A 16,184-nucleotide genomic window follows, 5' to 3' on the forward strand; every position below is an offset into this window, starting at 1 on the left:
CCTGTGCCGCGCTACGGGTGGAAATAAAGCCGCCCCCAGCGAGCGGGAGCGGCACCGGCAGAGAGAGCGGCGGGAGGCAGCGCAGAGCTGTGGCGGCCGCTCGCAGTGCCGGGGGCGGGGACGCGCCGGCCGGGGAGAGCTGCCCGCGGCAGGTGGAGGGAGCCGGGCGGGCCGGGGACACTCACCTGCGTTCCGCTGACCACGAGCCCTGCCATGCTGAGGGCTGGCAGCGCCGGAGGTTCCGCGGGGCCGGGCCGGGCCTGGCAGAGTCAGCTGACGCGGGCGGAAGCGCGGCCGGGCCGGGGGCGGCGGCAGCAGCAGCGCGGAGCTCCCGCTTCTCCTGAGCCGGGCCCAGGCCACGGCGGCTCCTGAGGCCGGCCCGGGGCTGGTGTGGGCCCCGCTCTGCCTGTCCAGGGCACGGGCATCCTTGTCCGGGCCCCGCTGAGCTGGAACCCGAGTCCAAAGGGGCACTCTGCGCCTCACGGAGTCAGCTCGGTTGGAAAAGACCTCTGAGAGCATCCAGCCCAACCTGGGACTGAACACCACCACGCCAACTAGATCATGACGTGAAGGGCCACGTTCAGTGTTTCCTTAACACCTCTCGGGACGGTGGCCCCTCCACCTCCCCGGGCAGCCCGTTCTTAAGTTTAATCCCTTTCTATGAAGAAATTCCTCCTTATGTCCGACCTAAATCTCGCCTGGCCCAGCTTGAGGTACATCTTGCCGCCAGCTGCCTGAGAGAAGAGACCGACCTCCAGCTTACTAAACCCTCCTTTTTAAGCTGCTCCCACCCTTATCCAAGCCTTCTCTTCCCTGGGCTGGACAATCCCAGTTCCTCAAGCTGTTTTTCAGCTGGAGTGGTGCTCCACAGCCCTCCCCAGCCCCTCTGCCCTCCCCAGGGCCGGGGCAGCACCGTGTGCTGGGCTGGGACGGTGCTGGAACGGGCCATGGGCAGAAGTGATGGAAATGGCCCATCTGTGACACCGGCACAGGGGTCGGGCCCTGGATTTCAGTTCCCATAGGGCACTAGATGACTTGGCATGTTATCTGTACTGGCTTTCCACCCTGTAAGCAGCTCATTAGTTTGTGGCAAGCATAACTTGCCCTTTAAGAAAAACCAAAAGCGTGCTATCTCCAGGAGAAGTCCACATTCTCGTGGCATTCTTTTTTTTTTTTTTTTTTTTTTTTTTTTTTAATGTCTCTAGAACGTAGGGTAATTAATGTGGAAACCAGAAGAAATACCTTTGGAATTATCAGAAAACCCTCTCAAACGAGTCTTGCCAGGACACAAGAATTTGCTAATTAAAATAATAGCATGATGGTAGGTTTTCGCCGTTTAGGCAGACTAGAGGAGCTGCAGGTTTTCTGTAAGAATTTTATATGAGACTTTTAAAGGTTTCCCAAGCTTGGATCCTAAATCCTATTAGTCATCTACCTACCTCTTCAGCTGCCTAAGCACCTTTAAAAGTCTGGCTCGTTTTTCCCCTTTATTGCTAATATGGCATAACTCACCTTGCTGAAAGCGGAGGCACATGCTGTGAGGGGAAATAAGTTTCAGGAGGATACGTGTTCTTCACTGCAAACCACTTTCTTGAGTTTATTCAGCAACACAGCAGAAACCAATACTGTACTTGCTGCTCTACCTCTTAGTATCAACAGAATAAATTCTTGGTACAGCTGTGGCACTACACCTTCTCTACAGCCATCCCTCCTTCACTGATTGCTGAACAGGAAACACAGAGCAAATACCTGAGGAAAAAATGTTTTCCTCTCTGTTGTATTGTGTTAGAAATGTCAGTGGGCCAACATGCATAAAATTCAAAATACAGGCAATGAATAAATCAATCACAATAAATCAATCACCAGTGCTTTGCGTGATCTAATTTTCCTGTATCATGTAAGACAGAAGAATCCAACCCTTCAGCCACAGCAAATAAGCTGATCTTACATTGATGAATAAAAGTTCTGTTTCTCTAAGTAAGAGTTTTCCATCCAGGCATACTTGTTGGTTCAGATCATCACTCAGCATGCTTCAAACCATCAGGGCCTTTATTTATCTATTAGATTATATAGTAAATAACATATGCCAAGAAAAACAAGTACTATGTGAACTGTAAATTTAAACAAAGCAACACATTCTCCTATTTCTGTATCTACTTCTTTTTATCTCTCTTTTCAGCTACAAGCATGTGGTTCCCACCAGAATGAACACATACAGCTCAAGGCTCAAGTGGCCCACTGCTACAGTATTTGTCTTAATGGAGTAAATTCGGTTCAACACTACACCCATGTAAAATTGGAATAACTATATTGAAAACAATTTAGCACATCATTATCTGCATTATTAGGATTAATTTCAGTAGAGTGTTAGCTGTCATTTTAGAGATATCTACGAAAAAAAAAATCCCTGCCTAAATAGTTTACAAAATAGCCCACACAAATAATAGCAAGTTTGGGGTTTTTCTCCAGCTTCTTACATTGCCAGTTGCATTAACCTGCCATTGATCCTCCTACTTACTAGGCAAGACCTTGTCTAGAGGGAAAAGTTGCAGGTGCAGCTCCCTAAACTGGATGACTTAAATTGACTTTATCATCTCTTCCATCAGTTGAGCTGAATTTTCTAAATTACAAAAACAACTTAAAGAGGTGGCAAACTGTTTTAAGTGCACCAGGCTTATAGTAGTCATTCTTTTGAAACCAGTTCAATGTTTTCTTGTACAGACATGGCCTAGATTGTTATCTGCCATGGATAAATAATAGATCCAAGTCCTGTGGTGTGTAACAAAAAGGGAGTGCTACCGACCACAGTGACAAAATGGGACCATTATACTGAACAGGAAGGGAAAAACAAAACTCCCTGGAACAGAGAAAAGGAGAAGAGACATGACTGTCTTATTGTGGTGCTTCCCTAGACTTTGAAAATTTACATCTCAAAAATCCTAATTCTGCTGCCAGTTTCCTACAGGATGATGGGTGAACTTCTCAAACTTTGTTTTTTTATAGTCTGCTGTATTCCCTAATTTTTTAACTACCCATCACTTGCACATAATTTTCAAAAGCAATGAAAACTCACAGCTGTCAGCCACTGAAGGACTATTTTGCAACATCTAATCTGCAATTGTAAAAAGTTATAACATAGTCTCAGATTTCAGGCTTATGAGTCAACGTGCTCTTAGTTTGTCCCCCATGTTGTTATGAAGCTAAAATCCATCACAGTGCCATGTAAATACTGAGGACTTCAGATTTTGAGCCAATTGATCATCAGTGTCGCCTTACAGCACAGATTCTAGATGAACGTGAGGCATCCTCTGGGTTTAGGCTGTTTTTCAGCTTACCATATGTATTTGTACTTCTGAGCATCCCAAGACATTACCTTCTTGAGTCCTGGCTCCACACAACCTGCATCATCTGAAGGTTTTATTTAGCGTTGATAGAGCTGCCTGTATGAGTAAAGCTTCAAAGGATAGGTTTGTACTTACAGAATATATTTTTCAGTGGTTTCTCAGAAGATTGAAGTTCTGTGAGGATTCTTTGTCAAGGTTAAAATAGTTTATGTAACAGTTGGCCATAGCTGACCTTTGAAATGTCTTTTTTACAGTGTATTTATATGAAAAAAATAAAAAAATCACTTGTTTACTTAAATAATCAGTTTCACTGCAGTTAGATGCAGAAGGTAGCACTTCTGTATGGGTCATTCAATAAAATTTTCTAAGACTTTTAACAGAGTATTGCCAAAACTGCTTGATAATGTGAGTTACATACAGACAAAACCAACATGGACTTTCTAAAAATGGAGATTTTGAGTTACACTCAGTATGCTCAGTACATCTTTTATACACACACATCTATATGCTGACCTGTTCTTTAAATAAAGAGAATTATATGTTCAAAATAATAACTGGAAACCAGCTCCAGGGAAGCAATGTGTTGGAACCATGGTAGGTATCCATCAGATCTGCCACTTATTTATAAGTTCTTCATATAATAACAGAGCTTTGTGTCATTTAAGGAGTCAGTTGCTTAAAATGTGTACTCAGTTACAAGTAGGAAATCTCATTGACCAACTGATTAAATAATTAGCTAATACAAACTAGTAAATATGGCATAGCACCAAGCACCAAATGAATTATGTCATTTCATATAAAGCCTTTATATACAAGCATTTCCCCATCTTAAATGAACACTGAACATTTATAAGAGGAAATAATAGCAATTCTGAATGTTTCGTTAACTGAAAGTTATAAAAATATTTGAGTTAATAAAAATAGTTTGTTTTCCAACTTGTGGCACACTATGCATGAATGCCTCCATGTAGACAAATAAAATTATCTTATATTTTAGAGTAAGTTAAATAAACTATTGTCTACTTTTAAAAAAACCCCACATATATATTTATGATATATAATTTCTCCTGACCAAACTGTGTTTGAACAGTTTACTGAAGCAAATGATTTCAGACAAAAAAAATCTCAGCCAAGTAACAGAATTTTTCCAACTTGACCTTCAGAAAATTTGGCTCACAGTTTACCCATAAAACTCATTTTCTTGATGCTAAAAATAAAAATATTGTCTCGAAATATTTGTTAGTAAGTGTCCACAGCAATATGATGTGAATAAAAACTGAATGGACTTAGCTGAATAAGATTGACTGTAGTAGAGCCATTTTTCTCTGTATTGCCAGAGGAACATTTTATTCATGTGTAGCTTCCTTTACACCTGTTTTTAATCACAAAGAGTTAAATAGGGTGTTTAATGTCCAAACTAATAACTTCAGATGTCTCCCAGGAAACAGCATCACTAGCACTCCCTGCTGTGAAACATGCAGGAAAAAAACCCCGACAGAAAGAAGATAAAGTACAATAAAGTGTGTACTTTAGACCTACAGAAAGAAATACAGTAATGATGATGTCATTTGCCATTCCTAAGCTGAACTGCTGCAAATTAGGTTTCTTCTTTCCTATCTCCAAACTATTTCTGCTACTGCCACGTACAAGGATATTTAACAGCCAATGATAAACGGGTTAAAGGGATCTGAAAAGCAAGTTATGCATATGCATCCAATACACTGGTACACCCTTTCTTGAACAGTATTAGTATGACAGTGTGATATAGTGCTATAAAACTTAAAGATAAGAACATCTGAGTGACATTAAAGTGTTGGGTTTTTTCCAGAAGTATGCCCATGCTGGAGTGTTTGAAACTCTGCACAATAAATTTGCCCAGAAAAGCAGTCAGTGAAAATTGGTTATCTCATACTACTGTAGGCTCTGTAACAACTCTGGGTTTGCTTTTCTTCTGTTAACTAATGGCCTTGATTTACATCTTTCTATTCTTGTGGAGACTAATATGAGAAAGATAGTGGGGTTCATATTTCTACATTCATCTAGAGTTTTTGAGTTTTACCCTTTCCGCAATACAAAAGCAGAGTGTCCAATCTGATATATTTCCTACTTCTTGCATTTTGGCTCTTTTATTCCTCCAGTGTCCCGAGGAAAAAACAGAATTATGTCTAAAACCGTCTCTGGGATATATTTGGTTATTGTTTTCCTATTATATGACAGAAGTGTGGTATGAGCAGAGGGAGGTTACGTGGTCATTGTGAATTAATGCTGCCCATAAGCTCACTCACTGTTTTATTGCAAAGGCACCCTGAAGTTCCAGCATCTTCTGATGTCTTTGAAAAGCTTCATTTTGTAACACTGTTAGCATTCTTTTAAGGAAAGTTTATGTATGTACTTCAAAATGCATTATTCTATAAGCTGAGTTTTCAAAAAAACAGAACAACATAAAGCTTTAATGACAGGGAGAAAAAAAAAAAAGAAAAAAAAAAAAGAAAAAAAAAAAAACAAACAAAAAAACACCTTTCATAAAATTTGTGCTCAGTAATCTCTTCTCACTTCCAATAAAGGTAAATGACAATTTTGTTGATCATAGTATGACCCAAATAGAATTAAAAATCCCCATAATATATATATATAATCCCTATAATATTATATTTTATATTTTATATATATATATATTATATAGCACACTATAGCTATTAGGCTAGAATGATGTTTAATAAGTTACCTGTTCAACAATTAAGACATAGCAACAATTAATGATGCAATTTATTTCTGCCTTCTCATAAGACATGTTGTGGTACAGAATTGTATTTTGGTGGATTTTGATGTTTTGTTGTTTGGGTTTTATAATATAAAGAATTCTGTTTCCTTTAGACTACAGATTGGACAGAGATAAGTACATTACCTCAACCAGGTAAAATATCACTAAGTTCCTCAATGCACTGCATTACCAGAACTTGCAGCATTTTTAATGCACCTATTCACACTATATGCCAGGAAAATAGAAAAATCTTATTATTACTATCCTACAAAGAAAAGGAACTGGGGCACAGAATGGATACTTTATGTGTATAAAAACTTATATTTATTATCTCTAGTCCACTGGGGAACTGAAGCTGCACCTTTGAAGACCTTCCTGACACCCTAACTGCACACAATACTCTGTCTTGCTTTGTCTTGTTTGGTGTAGGTATTACATGGCAAAAATTATTTCCAGTAAAAAGATGAGCAAAAAACATAAATTCTTTACTCCAAGTAGACGATACTTGCAGCAAAAAAGTTATTCCAAGCTAAAGGGTGATTATGATTCTTTGTTTGTCCCATCTAGAGTACAGCACACAGAAGAAAGATGCTGACATGGGGCATCCACAAGCTTTGTAGATTATTGCAAGATTTGGACATGTTGTCAAAACTAAATATATAGCACAAACCAAAGATGAGAAATTTTATTTTTCAGTCCCTTATAATTTATGCACTATAATTTGTTTGTTTGTTTGTTTTTGTAAAGCCAGGCTTTTCCTTCTGCCAAGTTTCAAAGTCCTGTTGCTAGTCATGGAGGCACAGAACAATAATAAGATCATAAGATTTTATTTTAATTTTATTTTATTGGTATGGAAACTTTTGCTACCACTTCTCCTATAATTATATGTTGCACAAATACACAGAGATTATTTTTTTCTAAGCCTAAGACGACTGACTCACAACAGATTTGAAATGCTATACTTCCCTACAATCCATTATGTACAGGTGAATTTCAGGTTGGCTGGCTGCACAATCGTGGGAAAGTAAATTGCAATACTGAAGCAACTGTATATCCCTGGGCATTGATGCTTGCTCATAAGAATGCAACAATTAGAACTCAGGGGGAAAAGGGTACTAAAACTAGGATAAAGTCCAATTTGAGGCCTTACAACATTGCAGTTCTATTCTAAATAATAGATTTGAGGTTCACTGAGGTATTTTCTTGTTACAGATCTCTGTCACAATGTCTGGGGCAGCAACTGTCTGTCACACTGTGCTGGTTTCAAAGACAAAACAAAATTATTGCAGGAAGTGCTTGAATACAAAGGTCAAAAACAAAGGAAGTGGGTGCAGAGGCCAGAGCAGCTTTCATTGAGCTGCTCTCTCTTGTTCCAGCTGTCTTGGCAGCTCACTGTAGAACTAAATTACCAGACTAGCCAGAGGTGTTTTGGGGTTTTGAGTTTTTGAGGGGGGTTTATGGGCCCTCCTTTTTTTGGGGGGGTGGGGGGGAAGGGGAAAAGGGGAGGATTTTTTGTTTGTTTTGTTGGGGTTTTGTTTACTTTTGATTTGATTTTCTCAGAAAGAACTATATTCACCTGATTAATCCAAGAATACACATTCTACATCTTGTTTTGCAAACAATACTGCTGAACAAGAGAGACCTATCTATAAACAGGCATAGACTATTGAAAATAGACATTGGATGGGGCCCTGTGCCCCTAAGAGCCTGTGCCCCTAAAGATGTGTCTTTACCCCAACAGAAAATTGTATGATCAGGAAGGAGCTCAAGCCAAGGTGTGGGAATACCTGAAGATTAACAAGGAATCAGCATTCCTTCTCTGCTTCTCATGGCCTCATTCTTTAATCTTACATCTTCGAGCAGGTTATACCAGCAAAGGGGAGAACCACAGTCTTCCACAGAGATAACAGATACATGATACTCTGCTGAGAAGAGTAGTAAGCAGGAATAGAGTCCAATTAGCAGTCAACCTCCTACACTTGAATATGGAATAACTTCTGTATTTTAAGTAGCAAATGGTTTTGTTCCCTATTGTTCAGTTCCAAAGCAGTTGCTGGGGTTTTTTTGTTATACCTTTTAAGTACCAAAGATTCCCACAGAAATGTATGGAAGTTGCTCACAATTTGGATGGTTAGGAAAGAACACAGCCCAAGCTAAAGCCACCATGCTCTGCAGATTGTTAAACAGCATATTTTCCCATTACTCACTCATTACTTTCATCCACCCATCCTTCTGGGTGAGGAGGGATAAATATAGCACAGCCAGCATTAATTCTGCATCTGGAGACATCACTAGGAAAAGAACATGCACACACATGATGCAAGAGGGAAGAGCTGAAAGCTGAAAGTTCCAGAGGTCTCCACAAGCAATATATTGTCTATTAATGTAGAGAGATATACATAAACATGAAAACTACAAGAAACAGGTTTTACATGTCTTGAAAATGTGAGAGAGTGAGTGGGAAAGCAAGGTGGTTTCGTTTAATTTCACTCTTCCTGAATGGTGACTTTAGTGTTTTATTCCTTCTACTCTCCTTGCATTAAAAAACACTGAGAAATCATTCAAATTCAATAACATGCATAATCACCTTTCCTAGGTAAGATGAAGCAGAAAGAGTGACTAATTGTAGATTTTCGATTCTATAGTACCTGCTGGTCCTACAAGATATTTTTGTTGCAAGTTTTCCAGGTTCTCTTGCATCTATCACATTTCAGTCAGACAATTTTCAGTTCTTCAAAAACTAAAAAATCATGAGTAAGCAAGTGCAAGAACAAAGAAGCCCAGTGCAATGTAAAGTGTTTTCTGCAGAAACTGTAACAAGAAAATGGCATTATAGTGAACAGGAAATGCAGGAAAAAATTCCAACTTGTGAGTCATACTTGTGAGTCCTGTGATATTGAGATTAGATTCATTACAACTTTGCCAATAGTATTCCACTCCTTTTTTACAAAAAAACCTGTTTCTAGACCCTTCTCACCATCCAAGTGGGAAAGTAAAAGGAAAGTAACTGAGCCAAAGTAATACATCATTCATTGAGAACAGAGTGGTCCTCCATAAGTTGTATGTTATGTTTTAGTCTCCACACCATCTGTACAAATAAAAAAAAAAAAAAAATCTTTTGATAAGCCTTCATTTGGTGAGAAACACAAAAGGAATAGCAGACTAAAACCAAAGAGATTTCCTGTTTATACTGCAGAAATTATTAGAGACAGACCAGTGCTAAACTTAAGGAAATTCTTGTCTTAATTCTGGAATCCAACTTTGACTCCATACATATAAAAGTATCCAAAAACCTGCTGATATTTGGCCAGTATGCTGGGGACCTTTTTCACAATCACAATAGAATGGTTCAGAGCTTCAGATTACTAAATGTTCCTCTCAATTAAAGATGAAAGTGGACTGGTAACAATATAGTAGAAGATTGGTAACAATATAATTTAAAGCTCTCCGTGCTTATGTTTCTTGCTGGAATCCCACTCAGATGAGTAAAGCTACTGTCAACTGATGGTGTTGGAAAAGAAAACATATATGACTAATTAGGAACAAACTATTTTGGTTCAAGCAGAGAAATGTCCACATACAAAATCAAAACAGAAACAGATACCAGTGGACATATTTACAAAAAAAAGGCCATGATTGAATGGACATCAAAAATTAAATCACTTCCAAGTCTCCCAGGGTTTTTCTCTGGATCAAAATGGAGATGCCATGAGTTACACTATGATGGTGTAAGATTTCCATTTCAAAGCTGACAGTGTAGCACATTTTAATACCATTAATTGGCCATAACCAAAAACCACCACAGGGTTATGCATTGGGATTTCCACCTAGTAATGATTGTACTGGGGAATCTGAGTGACAGAGTCATTCCCATGACTCTGTATGAGTTAGACCACTGTGCTACATTTGGCTCACATGCAGAAGATTCTGTACCTTGGCAAGACAAGGCTGGGTGAATTCTGTAATAAAAAGTGAAGGTTAAAAGATCTAGTCACAGATGATGCTGTGGTTTTAAGACTTAGTCACAACATTATTAAAAAAGACTTCCTATCAAGACATAGAAAAAAGGTTCAGGAAGCTTAAAACATAATTATTCATAAAACTTATGCAAATTAATTGGTTTTATCTCTGAGGAGGAAAAAAAAAAAGCCTACCACAACAACTTTTTTTGATTTTAATTAGAATAACTTGATTTATGTGGCAGAACCCAGCAAAAAGGGGCCTGTCATAACATATCTCATTATGGATCAGGACAACAGGATAGTGGGATAAAATACCATTTCACAAATTGAGTTCATAGAGAAGTAGAAGTAACCAACATAAACTATTTTATTCTCAGCCCAAAACTCTTGAGAAATGTGCACAGTTAATACTCACAATAAAAGGAAATATCCAGATTAGCCAGCCAGGTTTCTAGCATTTTTTCTGAATTTGTCAGTTGACTTAGACTTCCCTACTGAAACAAGAAAGAAACAACCATTAGGCTGTACTTTATAAGAAGGTTTTATTTGTAAATAATTTTCAAAGCAATGCTATGCAGTAAGTAAGAGAACCTGCAAAAATTAAAGTCTGAAAACCATGTGTCAAAGATGAGGTTATGCAGTAGCAGTCACTATAAGCAGTGTCCATTGGCTTGTTCAACCTTATGTCAATTCATTAACCTCCTATTAAATATTTATTGATATTTCACTAAGATTTTTAGCAATTAAAACTTATTTTTCTTTTCTTGAGGATGTGTTACACAGATAGGAAAGGTCTCACCTGGCATCCCAGACATGGTACTGAAGCCTTGTAATCTCAAAATGCAGTTTGACTCAGACTTCGATACAGCATGTGGAGCTTCCTGTGGAAAATCCCAACCTCCTTGGACCTAACTTGGATATTTTTGTCCTCTTTTTTTGATCTTACAGTAAGTACAAGTCTGACTAAAAGGAAAATTAATTGGAAAAAAAAAAGCTCTTCACAATGTGGAGAAAAAAAAAAAAAGAGCTGGTGAAATTAACTCAAAGGGGCATGATGAGCATGGTGAGTATTTCCGCTTATTCCAAATTTTCAATTCTTATAAAAGCATAGCAAGATATTAACAGTTCTTTCCTATTGTTAAATTTCCATTATGAAAAAAGACATATGTTACTGAAGCTACAGAACTGTCCATACTGTCACAAACAGAAAAAAGTTCTAGTTTAAAGGTAACTAAAGGTCTAAAAATCTTTCGTTACCTGGAAAGTTTGAAGGTATCTGTTTTATATTAACATTTAACATCATTCTGTTTAAGCAGAAAAGCTAAGACCAAAGCCTTCATCAACTAAACAGGTGAGATAAAAAGAAGACCTGACAAGTCCACTGATTTTAGTTTCTATTTTACGCTTAATGACCACTTATATATAATGAATATATATATTTTATCATACTGGCCCATAAACTGACATATTGAAAATAATATTTTCAAATTTTTATCTACAAGGAAATTTATTAGCATTCATCTTCTCCTTCTAGTGAATGGAAATGCATATTAATTCTCTTCTACATTTACTACTTCAAATTGTATTCACTGTAAAGTATATTAATTTGTCTTTCAGTGGAAAGATAAGTAAATGTATTTGCAAAAATTATTCATAATGATCACTTCTTGCTGCTATTTATACTGGTTATGTTCAAATATAAGGGAAGTCCTACCTAACCCTTCTAAAATGTCATTCACCTGCAAACTTCATGACATTTTACATATATTAATCAATTAAGCCCTACTATACCCATCTCAATTAAGCATTAATATCCCAATTTTACAGTTAGTTACACTAAGGATAGCTTGAAAGGTTGGTTGTCTTGCTAATACCACTCAGGAGTGGGGATAAAACCCACGAATGATAATTACTTCTCCATGTGTAAATGAAAAGTATTTTCCCTCTTGTAGAATGGAAAGTATAAAAATAAAAGGCAGTGGACAAAAGTTTGGGTTCTAGCACAACCTCTATCTTTACTTGTGACACAAACTATTGCTTTGCAAATTCTTGAAGAGAGGTGAATACATATGACCAAGAGATTTCTACACAAAGTTCCACAAGATGTGTTCCTGTAGATCAAAGCAAAAGCAGGGGCCCAGAAGTACAGGCCACACTAAACTCTCCCCACTCCCCAAGCCAGGATAACCATCTTACACTGAACAGAACTTCCACTTTGTACCATTTGGAGAGGTTTTCTCAGCTGACTCACTTAAAGTAAGTCCAGGCTACTTTACACTTGTTTTAACAACAAAAATCAATGTATCCAATTAACATAACCATATCTTTGCATATCATATTAATTCTATCAAGCCTAATTCTTGCCAGTCTAATGCCACTAGGGAAAAAAAGTTATTTCAATTTTATGATGTGCAAAATAAAGGTCCTCCTGTTTACCCTGCTGCTGAGGTTCTATAATTATCACTGATTACAAAATGGCAAACGAGTGTTTCTGTAGGTGCACATCCTAAATGTATCCCTTATTTAGCAAGCACAACTGCATAACTTTTCTGTATGCTTTTAGTACTATTATCTAGTACTCATAATTTACTGGTTTAAAAAATGCTTTCATATAAATACCTTAACTTTTAATCCTTTATTGCTTTTAGTCCTCTAACTTGGTATGGAAACAGCTACAGGTTTCTCATTTTTTATCAGACTCCTGTGTGTTCTGCATGAGTTTAAGGAAAGCTACCATACCTCTCAAAGGGGTCAGGGACAAATCCTGATCTCCTGGCATCCTGTCTTGCAGATTTTGCACTAAACAAGGCAGGGATGATACTGGGGTGATAGAATTTTATCTTCATGTTCTATCCTCAAGACTGTCCATGAACTAAACAAAAGAACCAAGAGTGCAGAGGCAACCTCTATTCTGGCACTTCATTTTTTTTTCTATGCCCAACCTTGTGTGCTTAATGGTCTTTTACTTGAGAGCCACTAAGATTGACATTTTGAGCCAGATACTGAAGAGTACATCTATAATGCCCTTGTATTTCTTCCTTGTAAGAGAAGAAAACCTCAGCTCCAAGTCCTGTTTATGTGGAATGGGCTGATTTCCAAACTGGCTCCACAACAGTTCCTTACCACCTCCAGCCATGGGCCATTCTAGCACTGTGCATATCTTGTAATCACTTAATCAATGCTTCATGTCTAACACGACCTCTCAGGTGTGCTCTGTAAAAGCAATCTGACCCAGTGTATCAGTTAGTGGCAGCTCCCAGCATGCCAAAAACCCGTCAGAGGACACCTAGAGGACAGCCAGAATGCTGTGGTGTCTGGCAGTCCCAGCTTGTTCAAGAGCAAAAATCAGCCTGGCATAAAGAAAAGTCTGGAACACAGTTTTCTACCCCTGCACAGTCTGTATGAGGTAGAGGTTCCTGAGGCCATGCAGCCTCTCATCCACCTAGTGCAACAGATCTTTTAATATTCCAGTGCCCACGCTGAGGACAGGTAACTGGAGAAATCTGTAGCTGTTAACGAGCTTCTTTTTTTTTTTTTTTTTTTTTTTTTTTTTTTTTTTTTTTTTTTCTTCTTTTTTTTTTTTTTTTTTTTCCCCTGGAGTACTTCATAATATTCCACAAGCAAGCATACCGAGGCCTTCTGGGAGGATATATGGGCACTGCTGACATCCTTATCTTTTTAGTAGGTAGCTTTCAGGGATTTTCCTTCAAGATGGCCAAGGTGCCACCAAGTCACATCTTCTTGTGTGTTACTGAGAAACTTTTCCTCAGCACTGGCCTGGGCTACTTTCCAGCAAGCCAGATCTTCTCAGGTCTGCTTTCATACCTGTGTGGCCCTACAACATCATAGTTTTGTTTAGTCATTGGATAAAAGCCAGAAGGCTAAAAAATTAAAGGCCACGTTACTTTCAGACAGATTTCTACAATTTGGTAGGAGACATAAAATGTGTGGTGCATGTCTGATGGCACTAAAGGGACACGCGAATATCCAAGGCCTTCTGGATGTTGGTGTATCTCACATGAACAGAGAAAATGAAGTCCAGCACGAATCTATATGATCCCAGTGCAATATTAAATGAAGGTAAATGCCTGCTAAATCAGCCTTAAATTTTTTGTTAGCAGGAAGGGAATTATTTGTTCCAGGGGGAAGCCTAAAAGTGAATGATGTATACAAGCAAAGCCTGAGAGCATCCTAAACTGACAGGGTAGGTACAGCCTCTCATAGGCTTGGCACACCTCAAAGTCATGGGAAGGCTCAAGAAAAGCTTTTTACCAGCTCCCAGCAGTGACAGTTCACCCTCCCCCAGAGCAGTCACACTGGGCTCAGCACCACTGCACCTACAGTGTGCCTGAGCTACGTTCCTTCCTTCACTTGAGATTCTTGTTCTCTCCATAAATCTCTATCATTTCAGGATTCCCCACTATTAGGGAAAACATTAAGGTTCCTCTTCAATCATTGGCACCTCACAATTCACACACAGGGGTGAGGGGAGGGATTTTTCACGTTGTAAGCAAGAAAAGTTTTACTGTTTGACTTGAAGCAAGCAAAAGAGCTGAACTGGTTTTATACACATTTTTATAATTTTATAAATGCAAGACACTTGCAGTGTTTTGGGTATAATAAAAGCACTCAGGTTAGTTCAGTAATTTACACAAGTCATTTAAGTTATGCTAGAAATGTATTATGACCAAAATGTTGTTATTAGAAAGCAACAGCCTGAAAAACACTAACTACTGAGAAATTATTTTCTCTACTTTTATAAATTATCCTAGTGTTGTTCCTCATCCATTACTGACAATAATACCTGAGTGACATGCATTATGCATTAAATATATTTATGATAATTCAGATCTATTTGTATTAAACAGTGATATCATACATTCACTTAAGATTTAAAAATGTTAAAGTTGATAGCATACATATCAGAATATCATAGATTAGATAATAGTGGATATCTTCAGGCAATTTTATTTTATATGGAATAAAAAGGTGGAAGACTAAGCACTTTTAATCCAAATACTGTGCTCACAATTGACCTAAACTGACAAAAATCAAGAACTTCATATCTGAACTTGTCACTTAAAGGTGAAGCAAAAATCCTTAGCAGGAAAAGGGCAAAGAATCAAAGTCATCCATAGTATATGAGCAGAAGTAAAAAATTCATATAATTTTACATTTGGAAGCTAAAACATGGAGCCAGTAACCACCAGCTACTGCCTCAAAGTCTGTATCAAGGGTGTTGCCACCCTCCAGCTGTTAAATAATCTGTGAGCTGAATTCATTGGCATCTCCATCACAGAAGTCCCGTCACACGACTGATATTTTTTGCAGAAACAACAGAGAGGATATGAATGAACTGTTCTCTAATTATTCTGGCAAGGCAGAGGAGGACATTCTGCACTTCATTCTCTGGTGTCATAAATGTGATGTCTTTATAACTGTTAAATTAATTTTCCTCTACTTCAGGAGTCTGTTTCAGTTCTTAATCTTCTAAGGATGAAATTCACCCTGCCTTTCAAAGTCTTAGGAAGTCCCCAGTGCAACGGATCTTTTGATATTCTAGTGCCCACGCTGAGGACAGGTAACTGGAGAAATCTGTAGCTGTTAAAGAGATTTTATTTTTTTTTTTTCCCCTGGAGTACTTCATAATATTCCACAAGCAAGCATACACGAGCCTTCTGGGAAGATATAAGGGCACTACTGATAAACATTTGATCTATCTAGAGACATGCAGCCAGGACTGTGTAAAAAATACCAAACCATCTTTAGCCCAACACTCCTCCAAGAGGTAGCACTTTTTTTTGTGTGTGTATATACTACAAACATAAATATACCCTACCCTGGATTGGGTATTTTGGCATCCCATGATTATTTACTGTTCACTGTAAAAATGTTACTGCTTTCATTACTCCATAATAAATATATAAATAGAACTACAGACTGCCACAGGAAAGAACCGTATTTCCTTTCAACTTTCCTCTCCGTTGCTCACCCAGAACTCAGCTGAACTAATCTTGTCCTTTGCTACTGCACGTAGCAGAGATTTTCATGCCACCCTAGTCACAGAAATTTCAAATGTCGGCCAAAAAAATCAAGATCAACTTATCTCCATATCCA

General features: G+C 38.2%; 1 protein-coding gene across 1 annotated transcript in view; it reads right to left on the bottom strand.

Annotated features, from left to right (window-relative positions):
* Positions 1–268, bottom strand: part of LRMDA (leucine rich melanocyte differentiation associated) — a 599,023-nt gene extending 598,755 nt beyond the window's left edge. Inside the window, 1 exon segment of the mRNA XM_083866301.1 lies at positions 186–268. Within this exon segment, the coding sequence (XP_083722427.1) occupies positions 186–215 (30 nt within the window). The 5' untranslated portion in view covers positions 216–268.
* Positions 269–16,184: the final 15,916 nt, after the last annotated feature.

This window comes from Zosterops lateralis (genome assembly GCF_965231275.1).
Source record: "Zosterops lateralis genome assembly, chromosome: 8".
Lineage (NCBI taxonomy): Eukaryota > Metazoa > Chordata > Aves > Passeriformes > Zosteropidae > Zosterops > Zosterops lateralis.